Consider the following 17576-nt stretch of genomic DNA (forward strand, 5'->3'; position numbering starts at 1 on the left):
TTCTTGATTTCCAGGCATATTACATGGGTCTCAAATCTCACTAACTAAAATGGTTGTCGCTTAAGGTACGTCTGCTAGTGCAGCCTGATTGTGTGAAAGTTTTGTTTGTTGTTTTTGTAACAAACTGCTTCTCAAAGTTGGATTATCAAAACTTCTATCCAGAGCAAACAAGCAGACAAACTCTGACAACCATCCAGCAAAGCATAGTAAACTTACCTGAGATTAAAGGTTGTCTGCAACCACTGCAATTCACCTTTGCTGCTGAAAAAATACATACCATGGCAATGGACGGAACAATAAAGATTTAATCAAACACGCATGAATTGCATGCATGCAGACACTATACACAGCAACAGCGGCTTATTCACAAACATATCTTGGGACTGCTCCACACGACACTAACAGCCCAAGTTTGGCACATCTTGATAATGACAAAAAGAAGAGAACAAATCAGAGCTGTGTAAAATTAAGCTTGTATCACAGATATCACGTCCAACTTTTTATGTCACCCAAAACTATAATACATACATACAGGCCACATGCGCCAAAAACAAGAGATAAACATAATCACTCGTTTGACAATGCGCAAAAAATGCAGTCTTTTATGACTGTAAAGTTCTGATTTCAAATGGTTTCACTCATTCTTCTTCACACTCTGAGAATTCAACATCAAAATGTGACAAATTTACATCATTGATCATAATGTTTACAGTTCATTATGTTTCCTTCAAAACAAAGCCACTCCGGACAACGGAACTTATATGGACAGTTCCAAAAACACGAAATGGTTTGAAGGTATAGAAAACCGTTGAAATTAGTCACATATGACACATCAAAAAAATTTTTTATAAGAAAGAGACTTTGTTCCATGATACGTCATGCTGCCATTTGATTAAATCACAGAGTTCTTAAGGGTTAATATCATTCACAAAAATCTCTCTTTTTGCATTTTACCAATTAACAATACAGTCAAACCTTTTAAACAATGCAAGTTATGTTTAATAAAAAAAGTGTACTATAGGCCGTTTAGCATTTATAATCATTCAGAGACAGCAACCCAAAGACACACTTATTCAGTTCATCACTCCTTTACACAGCACACATTGGTCACTGAAAGTTGGCCCGCAAAGTGTGATACTATTGGACGGACGGAAAAATAAAGTCACTGCTCTTTCCAGTCAAAAATTCTGTCTGTATATTGCAGAGAATTGAGTCATTGACTGGGATTGTAGACTTGTTGGTTAAATGATGTCAACAAAAGTCTTCTGTTTCTGCCCAAGTCACATCCTCATGCTTACCTCACATTTCAGTCTTCATGGGAGATAACTGTTTCACAGTCTTCATGGGAGATAACTGTTTCACAGTCTTCATGGGAGATAACTGTGTTTCACAATCTTCATGGGAGATGACTGTGTTTTACTGTCTTTATGGGAAATAACTGTGTTTCACAGTCTTCATGGGAGATAACTGTCTTTCACTCAAATCTTGGTCACAATCACTTTGATGGTTCATTGGAATTCTTTCTTCACTTCTTTGCCTTTGCTTTCTCCATTCGACGAGCGATTCTGGCTTTGATGTCCTGAGAGCTGATTGGTCGAGACGAGGCGAACCGCGGTGTCCTTGGGGCAGCAGACGCGGAAGAGTCGAGACAGGAGTCAAGGTCGGTGGACTGAAGAGAAGGCGGTGTCTCCAACAGCAACCACTCACTGGGGTCAAAGCTGGGGTGAAGGTCGCGGACGTTCTCTGTGGTTGTGTGAGACGTGGCGATAATGGTCTGAATGTGTCGCTCGTTGCGGTTGAGGATGTCTCTGGCGTAGGCAGCGTAGGAGTCGGACCGGGGGGTGGAGGTGGAGTCTGGGGGAACATTGCTCCCCATACTGTTATCAAAAACAAAATAAGATTCCGTATGTATTCCACGACAAGACAATGTGTTGAGGAGTAACTTAAAATGTTCATTTTTTTACATTTAGTCAAGTTTTGACTAAATGTTTTAACATAGAGGGGGAATCGAGACGAGGGTCGTGGTGTATGTGTGTGTGTCTGTGTGTGTGTGTGTGTGTAGAGCGATTCAGAGTAAACTACTGGACCGATCTTAATGAAATTTTACATGAGAGTTCCTGGGTATGATATCCCCAGACGTTTTTTTTATTTTTTCGATAAATGTCTTTGATGACGTCATATCCGGCATTTTGTAAAAGTTGAGGCGGCACTGTCACACCTTCATTTTTCAATCAAATTGATTGAAATTTTGGCCAAGCAATCTTCGACGAAGGCCGGACTTTGGAATTGCATTTCAGCTTGGAGGCTTAAAAATTAATCAATGACTTTGGTCATTAAAAATCTGAAAATTGTAATTAAAATTATTTTTTTATAAAACGATCCAAAATTATGTTTATCTTATTCTTCATCATTTTCTGATTCCAAAAACATATAAATATGTTATATTCGGATTAAACACAAGCTCTGAAAATTAAAAATATAAAAATTATGATTAAAATTAAATTTCCGAAATCGATTTAAAAACAATTTCATCTTATTCCTTGTCCGTTCCTGATTCCAAAAACATATAGATATGATATGTTTGGATTAAAAACACGTTCAGAAAGTTAAAAAGAATAGAGATATAGAAAAAGCGTGCTATCCTCCTCAGCGCAACCGCTACCGCGCTTTTCTGGATTGTTCATTTCACTGCCTTTGCCACGAGCGGTGGACAGACGATGCTACGAGTGTACGGTCTTGCGGAAAAAAAATGCAATGCGTTCAGTTTTATTCTGTGAGTTCGACTGAGCTTGACTAAATGTTGTATTTTCGCCTTACGCGACTTGTTTGTCATTATACCCGCTAAAATGGCTTCAAAAAACGCCTTTTCTGGCTTCTGAGAAGAATGACACTTACCCCGTTCAGCAAGCCATAACGTCTTTGTTAGACAAGGTAGACGAACAGAACTGACTGTTTTGGTTACAAATTTGTTTGTTCTTTCCAGTGACATACAAAACATGTTGTGTTTTAGCTTTTCTGACATTTTGTTTTATCTAAGGGAACTCACTCTTTCACAACCCATACAAACCTGACAGAGTTATTTCCCAACATGGTCTGTTTTCTGAGCAAATGTATGTGCAGCAATTTGTTTTGCTAAAGAACATGATTAATGAAACTGCAGAGACAACTGACCTTTCCTGCAGGGAGAGCGACATGAGGCCAGAATCTAGCCCTGTGCTGCCCCCTGGTGAGTGGAGTCGCTGCTGCTTAAGGCTGGAGATTTCACGCTCGATTTCCTGCAAGTTTACAAATGAAAAATAATGAAGCAACAAATATTACTCAGAACGTAATTTCTTTACCAATAAATTAAACAAAATTAAATTATGTAGTATCTACGTGTTTTCATGTACCTTTAATAATTGTTGACGGCATCAGTATAGACCCTCTGGTTACAAAAATGATGAACTTGTACCTCAACTCTTCATGAAATAAGATGATGAACTTGTACCTCAACTCTTCATGAAATAAGATGATGAACTTGTACCTCAACTCTTCATGAAATAAGATGATCAAGTGTGATTGAACACAGAGAAACAAAAACGTGAGTCCCTCTAACTCTACGTATGGGGTTACATTTGTTGAGCTATAAGAAAAGTACAGTGATACCCCCCCCCCCCCCCCCCTTTTAAAAACAAAACAAATTTAAGACTTCCTCCTTTTTAAGACCAATTTTCTGAGATGTTTGGAGGCCTTAAAAAGGGGGTTCTACTGTATAAAAAGGTGATGACACTGTATCAAAAGGTGATGACACTGTATCAAAAGGTGATGACACTGTATCAAAAGGTGATGACACTGTATCAAAAGGTGATGACACTGTATCAAAAGGTGATGACACTGTATCAAAAGGTGATGACACTGTATCAAAAGGTGATGACACTGTATCAAAAGGTGATGACACTGTATCAAAAGGGGATGACACTGTATCAACAGGTGATGACACTGTATCAAAAGGTGATGACACTGTATCAAAAGGGGATGACACTGTATCAACAGGTGATGACACTGTATCAAAAGGTGATGACACTGTATCAACAGGTGATGACACTGTATCAAAAGGGGATGACACTGTATCAAAAGGGGATGACACTGTATCAAAAGGTGATGACACTGTATCAACAGGTGATGACACTGTATCAACAGGTGATGACACTGTATCAACAGGTGATGACACTGTATCAAAAGGGGATGACACTGTATCAAAAGGGGATGACACTGTATCAAAAGGTGATGACACTGTATCAAAAGGGGATGACACTGTATCAAAAGGTGATGACACTGTATCAAAAGGGGATGACACTGTATCAAAAGGGGATGACACTGTATCAACAGGTGATGACACTGTATCAAAAGGGGATGACACTGTATCAACAGGTGATGACACTGTATCAAAAGGGGATGACACTGTATCAAAAGGGGATGACACTGTATCAAAAGGTGATGACACTGTATCAAAAGGGGATGACACTGTATCAAAAGGGGATGACACTGTATCAAAAGGGGATGACACTGTATCAAAAGGGGATGACACTGTATCAAAAGGTGATGACACTGTACCTGTTCACTGAAGGCTGTGAAGGACGACTCAGCGCTGTGCGAGGTCACCAGACTCTCTGTGGTATGGGTGGCCGAGTCACGTGAGTGTGATGCCTCCGAGGTCCGTGTTCTTAGTGATTCTGCTCGTTTGGGAAGAGATTTGTTTCGCTTTTGGTTCTGGGACCTGTGGACAGAAAACAAGTATTAATGAACTTAAAACGAAAAATAAAAGCTTAGCAGGAGTTTACAAAGAGTAAAGGACAGAGGTTGGTTAATTTATGCTTTTCCAAGCATTTGACAGGGCATTGAGAGTAAACAATGAAGTGGCTTTCACAGTATTGTTTTTTTATTTTTCTGTGGCAAATCTGCTTTTGACATTATATCCCCCTGCTCCACTATATGTGTCATCATATCGCTCTACTATTGGCAATCATTATCTGCAAACCTGTACAAAAATGAAGTTAATGCCTGCCAAAAATGTTGACAGGTAAGTTACAGTGAGATATGAACATTTCTACTGATGGAAACAGCTGACCCTTCAGTTGACTCATTCTTACAATATTGTGAAGAAAGAAAATGTTGACAGGTAAGTTACAGTGAGATATGAACATTTCTACTGATGGAAACAGCTGACCCTTCAGTTGACTCATTCTTACAATATTGTGAAGAAAGAAAATGTTGACAGGTAAGTTACAGTGAGATATGAACATTTCTACTCATGGAAACAGCTGACCCTTCAGTTGACTCATTCTTACAATATTGTGAAGAAAGAAAATTACCCACCACCTTTAAAGCAAGGAAACACGAGAGGAATGAAATATCATGCAGTCCTCACCTGATATGAGAGTTGAATCCATGGCGATGTTGTTCCAACAGCTTGAGGGCCTCCTGTGCCTTGGTGATCTGCTCTCTGTTCAGCTGCCGCGCCGCATAGCTCTCCTTCAGCAGCTGTTCGGGGTCAAGGCCATCTGCCGCGTCCTTGGACGATGCATCGTTGTTGGCAGCCTGAGACTGGATGGTGGCAGAGTAGGAAGCGGAGTGGACAGAGGCCGACTGGTCCATGTCAGACCTCGTACTGGCAGAGCGGGTGGAGGCATGGTGGGTGTTGAACGACTGGGAAGAGTGGGCGGAGGTAGAGTGGTCCAAGCCAGATATATTGCTGGCAGATTGGTCCAAGCCAGATCTTTTGCTGGCAGATTGGTCCAAGCCAGATCTATTGCTGGCAGATTGGTCCAAGCCAGATCTATTGCTGGCAGATTGGTCCAAGCCAGATCTATTGCTGACAGATTGGTCCAACCCAGATCTATTGCTGGCACATTGGTCCAACCCAGATCTATTGCTGGCAGATTGGTCCAACCCAGATCTATTGCCAGCAATCTGGTCCAAGCCAGATCTAGAGTGGGCAAACTGGGTGGGGTGGGGCTGGGCGGAGTGAGAGCGACTGTAAGACTCTTCCCTGTAGGATGACCCGGAACTGGCCCTGTAGGCGTCGGAATCATCCCTGTAGACCGTCTTGTAGCTCTGCCGGTGCTGGCTGTGCGCTCTGTCTCCGTCTGCAGACACTTCCCTGTGAGAGCTGCGGGAGCTCTCGCTGTAGGGCCCACCGTTGTCTGCAGAACCCTGTCTGTGTGCGGCGTGGGACGTCTCCTTGTAGGGCCCACCCCCGTCTGCAGAACCATCTCCGTGTGCGGCGTGGGACGTCTCCTTGTAGGGCACAGGGTGCTGGTGGGAAGGGGTCAGGCGATGGGGGGTGAAGTGATGCCTTGCGGAGAACACTGGGCCACAGCTGCTGGAACGCGGGGCGAGGAAGGACCGTGGGTGTCTGGGGAAGGAATGACCCCGGAACTGATCGGGGTCGGAGTGGGGAAGCACCAGCCGGGGGATGCGGTGAGGACTGTTGTTGGTGGCGGCGGTGTGCAGATCGGGGAAAGATGAGAAGGTGGTGGTGGTGGTAATTGAGTTGGAAGACCGGTTGTCTGACCGTCCCTCGGGGGACAGAGATGAGCCGAAGCTGGACTCTCTGGACGGGTAGATGTTGGAGAGGGTGGAGACGGGGGAGAAGGAGCGGTCAGGGGAGAGGGAGGGGGACTTGCTGCCCGACACTGACCGCTGCCTCAGCTCGTTCAGCTCCTCAGAGGACGCGGCCAGCAGGGAGCGCCTTAGTCGGACCAGGTGCTCTTTGTGCTGACGAGGCGTCATGAAACGCGGGGCGAACGTCCGGCTGGTGTCGAGCGGGTCTTGCGACATGCTGCTGCTCAGGTCGAAAGAGTCGGGGGAGATGTTACGGTGGCGCTCAAACAGGGCTTGCTCTCTCTGCCTCTCCTGTTTGAAGGATTCAATTTCCGCCCTTCGCCTCATGCCGACCAGGTCTCTGGTTCTGGCCATGCCCCGACCTCGCGTCCCGTTCTGCATCCGTCTGACTTCCTCTATGCAGACCTTGAGGTCTTTGCGACTCTGATCAAACTGCTGACGGTAGCGCGACAGATACTCTTCCTGGACCTTGGTCTGGTGGCGTCTGGCTGTGTCCAGAGGCTCATCGTCAATGGCCCAGGTCTTCTCCAGGGAGGCGAGCAGCATGTCGGTCTGCCCCAGGCAGTAGTTGAGCTTGGCCTCCAGCAGCTCCACTGTGAGGGAGGACGGCAGGTACTGCAGCGACAGTAGCTCGATGATCTCCACTCGCTCCTGGTGGAGCCGCTCCAGCTCCGTACGGATCCTGTGTGTCTCGCTGGCGCCTGTTGACGACTCAAGGGACGCTTTGCTGGCGTCCAGGTGGTCGAGGTGCAGAGCCCCGTCATCCTCAGCGTCTGTCTGCGTGAAGTCGTCGGAGCTGTCAACCGTCGCCTCCACCCCGGTACTGATGCGAGGCGGGGACAGGAACAACATGTGGCCCAGTGGCGGTACGTTGTCTCCACCCAGAGATCTCGGCGTCCTGATCAGCACGTCGGGCGCATCGTAATCACGGGGTGTCATTGGAGCATGCAGGTCGTCGGTGTCCCTGTCAATCCTGATGGCCACTAAGTCTTGGGGGGTCAGTCTGCGGTAGTACTCAGTGCGAGGACTGTACTCGGTGCGCGGACTGTACACTGTCTCGGTGTCCGTCTGCTGGACCCTGCTGGCCACTAAATCTTGGGGGGTCAGTCTGCGGTAGTACTCAGTACGCGGGCTGTACTCGGTGCGCGGACTGTCTACAGTCTCCGTGTCTGTCTGCTGGGCCGTGCTGGCCATGGAGTAGGAGGGGTAGGAGTCAGTGGTGTTGCTGACGTGACGCGTGTCCAGCGGCGGCTGACTGAACTCCAGGCCCTGCTGTGGGTTGAATGGGCTCTCTTGCCACCGCGGACTGGCCATCATCATGGCCCTCAGTCTGTCTGTCTGGCTGCCTGTGTTCTCTCTCTCCGGTCCCATCGTCTGGCTTCCCATACTCCTCGCCGAGTCTTGCGCTGTCAGTCCCTGCTGGTCTGGTCGAGGGGAAAGGTGACTCAAAGACAGCCTAGGCAGGTGGTCAGCATAGTCCAAGCCTGGCTGCCTAGCTGACAGGGCTTCTGTGGAGGTCTGTGCATTCCTCTGTCCCTGACTCCATGAGCCGTCGTTTGTCTGAGCGCTGCCACACACTGCCTGGGATCTGAGCATGCTGCCTGTGCTGTATGGTTGAAGGTCATCAGGCATGCCCGCTGTCTGAGTCTGCTGGGTCACCTGGTGATGGGCAGAGCCAGTGGACTCAGTTCCCTGCAGAGCAAGGTAGTTGCTGCGTCCAAGGTTTCCGAGAGAGTCATCGCCTGTGGATGTAGCAATGCTGTGTCTCTTCAAAGCAGCGAGGTAAGCTGTACCCTCTTCTGTTGCAAGACTCGCCCCGTTCCTCTCAGCCATGGTGAGTCCCCCTACTGTCAGAGGGGAGGAGGTCTGACTTGGGCTGGTGGTGACGGTGACTGGAGATCCTCTGACGGAGCCCCTGCCTGCGATGACAGTGACCACCGACCCGCTGCTGGAAGACACCGAACTCGGGTGGGTCATGCGCGGGGAGGCGGAGCGGGTGCGGTACAGCTGACACAGCAGGGGAGACGAGCGATGGCGAGACTTGTCCAGCAACAGCAGCATGCGGTTGTGTTCCTGGCGCAGCTTGTCGATCTCGTTCATCACGTCCACTGGCTGGGGCAGGGGGATGTCGTCAAAGTCGGCCATTTGCCTTCTCCCTGCGTCAGACAAGGAGGGACTCAGCCTGTCGCTGTGGTGAAAGGGACTCAGCCTGTCAAGACTGAACGGTGTTGGGCTGTTTGAAAGGCTGTAGTCGCCGGCCCGCGCTCGCCACGTCGCTCTCTGGTGCGCCTCTGACGAGAATAATTCATCATCGGACAAAGAGGAGTCCAGGTACATGGTGTCCCCTTGCTCCAGGCTGTAGCTCAGCTCGTCATCACCGCCTCTGGTTCTCCTTGGAGATCTCCCTCCATCAGACTGAGACCTGGGCGGTGCGGCGATGGTGGGGCCACTGTGCAGGGCCCGTACTCTGCCTACTCTGCTGACTTCTGGGGACTCTTCCCTCCTCTCTGCACGTTTGTATCTGGAGTCTTCTGGGCGCTGTGATTGTGGGCCAGACCTTTCCCTGTCAGCCGTGTGCTGTGTCTTTCTCTCTTGCTCAGTGTCAGTGGGTGACGCCTCTGGTGACGGTCCACGGACAGTGATGACAGGTCCTTGAGCAGTGTGCTGAACTCCGTCCTCATCCTTACCAGATTCTCCCTGATCAGCCGAGAGCATTGTGCCAGTTGTCATTGGCTCTGTGGGGGAGAAAGCTCTGTATGAGTCGTCAATGGCAGGTTTAGATGAGGCTCTAAGCTCTGGGCCATGCTCAATGCGATGTCTGTCTCCATCTGTACCAAACTGCTTCTGTGCAGCTGCGTGTGTTGCATTAGTTGCCACGGCGTCTGTGGGGGAGAAAGCTCTGAAAGAATCATCAGCTGCTGGTTCTGAAGACGCTCTGAGTGCAGGGCCTTGCTCAATGTGATGGACTTTGTTGCCATGTCTGTCAAACTGTTCCTTATCACCTGGACGTGTGACATCAGTTATTACCCTTTCTGTGGGGGAGAAAGCTCTGTAGGACTCAAGGACTGCTGGTTCAGAAGATGCTCTCAGTTCAGGGCCTTGCTCAATTTGATGTCTGTCCCCGCGTCTACCAAACCTCTCTTCTTCAACTGCGGGTCTCATATCAGTTGTCGCCCCTTCTGTAGGGGAGAAAGCTCTGTAGGACTCATCAATTGGCGGTTCAGAAGAAGCCCTCGCTCTCAGTTTTGGCCCCTGCTCAATATGATGTTTGTCCCCACGTCTACTAAAGCGTTCCCTTTCAACAGACTGTGTCATATCAGTTGTCCCCCCTTCTGTAGGGGAGAAAGCTCTGTAGGACTCATCAATTGGCGGTTCAGAAGAAGCCCTCGCTCTCAGTTTTGGCCCCTGCTCAATATGATGTTTGTCCTCACGTCTACTAAAGCGTTCCCTTTCAACAGACTGTGTCATATCAGTTGTCCCCCCTTCTGTAGGGGAGAAAGCTCTGTAGGACTCATCAATTGGCGGTTCAGAAGAAGCCCTCACTCTCAGTTTTGGCCCCTGCTCAATATGATGTTTGTCCTCACGTCTACTAAAGCGTTCCCTTTCAACAGACTGTGTCATATCAGTTGTCCCCCCTTCTGTAGGGGAGAAAGCTCTGTAGGACTCATCAATGGGCGGTTCAGAAGATGCTCTCATCCTCAGTTTTGGCCCCTGCTCAATATGATGTCTGTCCCCACGTCTACTAAACCTCTCCTCGTTAACTGCGGGTCTCATATCCGTTGTCACCCCTTCTGTAGGAGAGAAAGCTCTGTAGGACTCATCAATGGGCGGTTCAGAAGATGCTCTCACCTTCAATTTTGGGCCTTGCTCAATCGGACGTCTTTCCCCGCGTCTACTAAAGCGTTCCCTTTCAACTGACTGTGTCATGTCAGTCGTCCCTCTGTCTGTGGGAGAGAAAGCTCTGTAGGACTCATCACTGGGCGGTTCAGAAGAAGCCCTCACCTTCAGCTTTGGCCCCTGCTCGATATGATGTCTGTCCCCACGTCTACTAAGCCTCTCCTCATTAACTGCGGGTCTCATATCAGTTGTCACTCCATCTGTAGGGGAGAAAGCTCTGTAGGACTCATCACTGGGCGGTTCAGAAGAAGCCCTCACCTTCAGCTTTGGCCCCTGCTCGATATGATGTCTGTCCCCACGTATACTAAGCCTCTCCTCATTAACTGCGGGTCTCATATCAGTTGTCCCCCCTTCTGTAGGTGAGAAAGCTCTGTAGGACTCATCAATGGGCGGTTCAGAAGATGCTCTCATCCTCAGTTTTGGCCCCTGCTCAATATGATGTCTGTCCCCACGTCTACTATACTGTTTCTCTTTAAGAGCAGGTCTCATATCCGTTGTCCCTCCATCTGTAGGGGAGAAAACTCTGTAGGACTCATCAATGGGGGGTTCAGAAGATGCTCTCACCCTCAATTTCGGGCCTTGCTCAACGGGACGTCTGTCACCGCGTCTACCAAAGCGTTCCCGTTCAACTGACTGTGTTAAGTCAGTTGTCCTTCCATCTGTAGAGGAGAAAGCTCTGTAGTACTCACCACTGGGCGGTTCAGAAGATGCTCTTGCTCTCAATTCTGGGCCTTGCTCAATCGGATGTCTGTTCCCGCGTCTACCAAAGCGTTCCATTTCAACTGACCGTGTCATATCGGTTGTCACCCCTTCTGTTGGGGAGAAAGCTCTGTAGGACTCATCAGTTGCTGGTTCAGAGGAAGCTCTCAGTTCAGGGCCTTGATCAATCTGATGAACTTTGTCCTGATGTTTACCAGATGTATTTTTGTCAGCCGAGCGTGTCGTGTCTGTCACCCCTTGTGAAGGGGAGAAAACTATGTAGGACTCATCAGTAGCAGGTTCAGAGGAAGCTCTCAGTTCAGGGCCTTGTTCAGTATTATGTACTTTGTCCTGATGTTTACCAGATCTATCCCTGTCAGCAGAGTCCGCCATGTCAGTCGCTGGTTCTGTGGGTGAGAAAGCTCTGAAAGAATCATCTTGGGCAGGCTCAGAGGAAGAAGCTCTCAGCTCAGGGCCTTGATTAATCTGATGAACTTTGTTCTGATGTTTACCAGATGTATTCTTGTCACCCGAGCGTGTCGTGTCTGTCACCCATTGTGAAGGGGAGAAAACTCTGTAGGACTCATCATGGGCTGGCTCAGAGGAAGAAGCTCTCAGTTCAGGGCCTTGCTCAGTATGATGAACTTTGTCCTGATGTTTACCAGATCTATCCCTGTCAGCCGAGCCTGCCATATCAGTCGCTGGTTCTGTTAGTGAGAAATCTCTAAACGACTCATCATGGGCTGGCTCAGAAGACGGTCTCAGCTCAGGGCCTTGCTCGACATGGTGCAGTTTGTCCTGATGTCTGCCAGACCGTGCGTCATCGTCTGAGTGTGTCGTACCAGTCACTGCTTCTCTGGGGGAGAAAGCTCTGAAAGAATCATCGCTGGCTGGTTGTGAAGACGCTCTCAGTACCGGCCCTTGCTCCATGTCATGGAAGTTTTCCCCGTGTTGTTTCTCATCAGATGAGCGTGAAAGATTTGCTGTTGTCCTTTCTGTTGGGGAGAACGCTCGGAAAAAATCCTCGCTGGCTGGTTCAGCAGATGTTCTCAATTCAGGCCCATCCTCAATATTCTGTTCACTCTGTTCTTCGTCAGTAGGATGTCTTACATCAGTTGTCATTCTCTCGGCAGGGGGGAAGACTCTGGAAGAGTTACCGCTGGCTGGTTCATAAGACCCCCTCAGTGCAGGCCCCCGCTCAATAGTGTGTTGAAGTTTTTCGTGGTTTGCAGGATTTATTACATCAGTTGTCGTTCTCTCTGTAGGGGAGAAGACTCTGAATGAATCGTCCATGGCAGGGTCACTGGTTGCTCTCAGTTCAGGCCCCTGCTCAACATGTTGACCAAGCTGTTTCCCATCAGGTGAACGTGTCGCATCAGTTGCCAATCTTCCTGTGGGGGAGAAGGCTCTATAGGAATCATCGATGGCTGGTTCAGTGGATGCTCTGGGTTCTTCCTCTTTGTCACGGAGATCATCATCCACTTTCTGTTGTGGCCCTGAAGCGGAATTTAGAGATGATGAGATGTTTGATGCATCAGGTTGTGAGCTGCCTACATATAATCCAGATCCTGTTATAGCCCAGATATCAGCTCTCCTGTCCGATTCTGCATGAGCAGGATGCACTGTGACACTTGGCCCTGCTAATGTAGCCCCTGGTACAAGTCGGTCATCAGCATGTCTTCTCTCTGCGCCACGTACTTCTGTTGGTCTCTCAGAATCTAACTCCTCTGATGTTTCAGTCATAGTTGGAGTAAGTCTCTCGCCTTGTGAGGCTAGCATATCCAGCTGATCGTGTCCCTGAAGGTGCAGTGTTTCCTCGCCTGGGGTATCAAGAGATGGAGGCGACAGTGTTTCCCCCATGACAGGTACTGTGTCAGATCTGTCAAAGGGCTGTTTGCGTTTCTCTGGAAGCCGGGGAGAACCTTCGGGTATTTTCCTACTGGATGGTGTGGTAGGTCTTTCTTGGTAGCTGGCGCCTGGCGGTGTGTCAGTGTCACCAGATGTCGCTTTCGTGTCCCTGGGCCTTGAGCTTTCTGCCTGCAGGTTAGCACCAACTGCTCCAGGTACGGGTCTTGCAGAGTCTGTGGCAGGTGTGCCTTCTGCTGCTGGCTCTTGACGCTCATCCCCTACACCCTGTGCACCGGACCGTGGGGCGGTGACTTCAGCTTGCTGGGATTGGTTGACCAAGACACCAGGTCCTGAGACGCCCCAGTGGGAAGTGATGGCTTGAGGCTGTCCACGTGGAGACCCCATGACAGAGGTGCGGTCATCAACTGAGGCTGGTTTGCCGGACATCTCTCTGTTCTCGCCACGGTCATCAACTGAGGCTGGTTTGCCGGACATCTCTCTGTTCTCGCCACGGTCATCAACTGAGGCTGGTTTGCCGGACATCTCTCTGTTCTCGCTACGGTCATCAACTGAGGCTGGTTTGCCGGACATCTCTCTGTTCTCGCCACGGTCATCAACTGAGGCTGGTTTGCCGGACATCTCTCTGTTCTCGCCACGGTCATCAACTGAGGCTGGTTTGCCGGACATCTCTCTGTTCTCGCCACGGTCATCAACTGAGGCTGGTTTGCCGGACATCTCTCTGTTCTCGCCACGGTCATCAACTGAGGCTGGTTTGCCGGACATCTCTCTGTTCTCGCCACGGTCATCAACTGAGGCTGGTTTGCCGGACATCTCTCTGTTCTCGCCACAGTCATCAACTGAGGCTGGTTTGCCGGACATCTCTCTGTTCTCACCACAGTCTGTTGGTGCTCCTGGTCGTTGATACAGAGAGCCTTGTGTGACAGGCACAGGTGTTTGACCTGACAGACCTTGCTCCGCGAACAAGTGCTTTTCAGGTGGAAGCTGCTGTGTTGTTGCAAGCTGTTCGGCTGAAGGAAGCTGCTGATTGTGTGAGAGCTGTTCACCTGAGAGATGTTGTGGAGAACGCTGCTGTGAAGGAAGCTTCTGTGTTGGTGTGCCGTGTCCTGGAAGATACCTCCCGCCTGAAGGTGGATGCTGTGAGTGGAAAGAATCCAGTGCTTCAGGAGGATGTCCTCCCTGGACTTGCCCTCTGCTGGACAGGTTGCTGCCGCTTATCTCCCGGTCTCTGCCCCCATCCACATCATCACGCACTGGGATATAGCGAGGGTGCGTGTCAAAGGACATCTGTGTGCAGACAGACACCTGACGTGGTGGCAGCGGAGGTTTGGAGGGCACCAATTCAACCTCCTCAGCGCTATCTTCCCCTGACGATCTTAAACGAGTGTCCAAGGTTTCATCACCAGTGGGGGCTGTCATATGGCGCCCAAAGGCATCACGCCTAGATTCAGCTGGAAGATTGTCGAGTCTTTCTCCAGGGGAAGTCCCTGCCACTGGAAGCTCCTGTGAAAGGGCCTCTGTCTGGGATGTTGCATTGGCCTTGACCTTGTCTTCAGACCTAGCACCTGCGTCTGTTTCAGTCTGCTGCAAACCAGTCTCAGGAACCATTCCCTCCATCTGGCAGCTAAAGTCTGACGTTTCTGCTCTTGTCGTCTGAAACTTTCTTCTGGAATCCTCTGCTGCATAGCCTGAGTCAGAATCTGCGTGGGTTCTCCTTGTCTCTGATAGCCCTCTGCTGGCTGTAGGTCCATGACTGCCACCGTCTTGCAATGATGGCTCACTGTCAGTTTGAGAAATAGAGTCAGTAATGGATTTGCCGCTTGGTTTGCTGGCAGAAACTTGCGGCATATCTTCCTCAGGTTTCCTGTACCTGTCAGTCTGGTATGGCATGCTTGCAAAGTTCTCATCGCCGACACGTCCCAGTTTTGTACGTGGAGATGGTGGCTTGTCCGTCTGACTAGTTGTCTCTCTTAGGTCTGGTTTCTTGCTACCTGCACTCACACTGGCATCTCTCATGTCTCTGCGAGGTGATCTTCGCTTTGTTTCTTCATCGGTCTGACTTGTCGACACCGACATTTCTCTTTCTACGCTGACACTTGCATCTCTCGTTCTCTTTACTGGCGGTTGGTCTGTCTGGCTTGGTGCTTCAGACGTTCTCAGGGTGTCCATGCTGCTACTGGCATTTCTGGTCTCTTTTGGGGGTGGCATGTCCTCTGGGAACTGCTCCGTCTGAGTCAAGATTTCTGTTTGTTCTAATCTCTCCGAGAGGCTTGCAATATTTCTAGTACCCTGTAGCGCTTGATCAGTCTGACTTGTGGTATTGGAAGTAACAATGCTGTCAACGCTGCTGCTTGCATCTCGCATCCTCTTTGGTTCTGAAGCCTGGTCTGTCTGACTTGGAGTTTCGGATGTCTGGATGCTCTCCACACTGCTGCTGGCGTTCCTCGTGCCCATGAGACGTAGCTTGTTGTCTGTCTGGCTCGGTGTGTCGCTCCTGTGGAGCATATCATAACTGCTGCTGGCATCTCTCGTTTCTTTCTGGATTGCTGCAGGGAGGGCGTCTGTCTGGCTCTCTGAGTCTGATGGTTTCAAGCTCTCAACACTGCTGCTAGCATCTCTTGTCAGTTTGTGAACAGCGACCTCCTCAGTCTGGGAAGTGGTGTCAGCAAGGTTCATTGCCTCAACGCTGCTCGCAGCATCCTTCATGTCTGGCCTAGGTCTGGTTTCAGTAGGGCCCGCAGATTGCTGGTCTATAAAGTCAGTGTCAGTCTGAGCTTCTGCCGATGGAATGTCGCTCAATGAACCCGACGTCTGCGTTGGTACATCCTTTATCTTGATTCTGATGGTCTGTGGTTCAGGGGCCATGGCAAAAGGAGACAGGCCACTGCTGAACATTTGAGACAGGAACTGCTCAGGAAGCAAGGTTGAAGTCTGTGTCCCTGTTTCTGCCTCACTCTGCGGTCTTGGGCTCAACAGTCTCCCAGCCATTCCTGCTGCTTCCTCTGCCAGTTCTGTTTGTGTTCCCGTAGACTCATGAACATGGGCAGGTGCAGTTGATCTGGGACTAGTGAGGTTGCTGGGACTGGTGAGGTTGCTGGGACTGGTGAGGTTGCTGGGATTGGTGAGGTTGGGGTGAGAGCCAGAGGAGGACGGGGAAGAGACCCCCTGTGATGGCATTGTCTCCTGAAGGCTCTGCAGAATCTGCGTGGTCTCCAGCATGAGATGAGACAGCTCCACCCACCGCTCGCTGCTGGGAGACAGCGGCATTTGTCGCTGGCGCTGCTCGCTGGAGATTGCTCCGCCCTCTGGTCCCTGGGTCCATGTCTCCAGGCTCCCCATGCTCTGAGATCGCTTCGGAGGACTCATGCTGCCTGGCTGGAAAGGAGCGAACATATCAGCACGTGCTGCACTGTCGTAGTAACTGGGGTTGCGAGGGTCGTTTTCTGCCTCCGTCACAGCCCTCCGCAGTGGTTGCTGGGGTCGCCTGACACGGTCTGCGTGTTGCGATGGTCCGGTGGCCGTCTCTGTCTGGGCCCCGCTGTGGGACAGTTTGGGACGCGCCCCTGGCGAGCGGTACTTGAAGTAGGGCTGGCCGGACTCCACCTCCTGCACGGGTCGGGGCTGCCCGGCTGACCCCGCTGGGCCTGCTAACCCTGCTGACCCCGCTGGACCGCTGGTGTAGACCTGAGTGGGGGCGGAGAGGTACAGGTGGTGCTCCGCGCTGGGCTCCACGAGACTGGCGCGGTGGTTGAAGGCCGGGTTGGTGATGGAGGCCACTGACACATCCGTGCGGGCTGAGTTGGGGTCCGAGCTGGTGCCGTGCGATGACAGCTCATCCTCGCGATACCTCACGGCACCCTCATCTACGCTGCTGTCAGATTTAGCGTCAGGCGGGAAGATGTCTTCGTCCTCCATATCCGCGGCGGTACCAACGTCCAGCAGGCTCTCTGACCTTGATCGCGTGAACTGACCTCTGTGCCAGACGCCAGTGGAGCCAGCAGCGTGCAGGTTGCTCATGGAAGCCGAGCGTTCCGAGAGGGGCAGGGTGTAGCTGCTCAGCTCTCCTTCTCGCTCAAAGGGAATGCTGTCTGTGGACCGGCTGTGAGGGATCAAGTGCTCTGAGCCCTCCGACGTGGTGAAAGACCCCCCGGCCCTACGCCTGCCTGCTCTCTCCATCTCGTGCTGGCCCATGAAGACGAAGCAGATGCTGTCCGCGGAACTCCCGTCGTCCTTGCAGCTGTCGTCCAGCATCAGTCCCTCCATGCACGCCAGGGACGCAGGACGCTCCATCTGAAACACATGGCAGTCAGAATTACAAAAATAGCTGAGACTTGGTTATCTTTATTCTGTGGGATGCTTCATCTAAAACACATGGCAGTCAGGACTCAAGACACGCTTAGACTAAAGTTAGTTATCTGTTTGATCAGAGCACTTTGCAGATAAAAATTAAAACTGTCACAGACAACAATTATCACTGAAGAAAAACTGATAGAAAAGATATTGCTTTAATT

At 50.2% G+C, this 17576-nt stretch overlaps 1 protein-coding gene across 1 annotated transcript in view; it reads right to left on the reverse strand.

Moving 5' to 3' along the window:
- LOC138953368 (uncharacterized) overlaps positions 1–17576 on the reverse strand; it is a 186672-nt gene that overhangs the window by 1956 nt on the left and 167140 nt on the right. The window contains exons 32-35 of the mRNA XM_070325167.1: positions 5408–17355; positions 4594–4756; positions 3172–3275; positions 217–1877 (exon numbers count right to left, since the gene is read on the reverse strand). Coding sequence (XP_070181268.1) covers positions 1526–1877; positions 3172–3275; positions 4594–4756; positions 5408–17355 — 12567 coding nt within the window. The 3' untranslated portion in view covers positions 217–1525. The remainder of the gene's footprint in view (positions 1–216; positions 1878–3171; positions 3276–4593; positions 4757–5407; positions 17356–17576) is intronic.

This window comes from Littorina saxatilis, linkage group LG17 (genome assembly GCF_037325665.1).
Source record: "Littorina saxatilis isolate snail1 linkage group LG17, US_GU_Lsax_2.0, whole genome shotgun sequence".
Taxonomy (NCBI): domain Eukaryota; kingdom Metazoa; phylum Mollusca; class Gastropoda; order Littorinimorpha; family Littorinidae; genus Littorina; species Littorina saxatilis.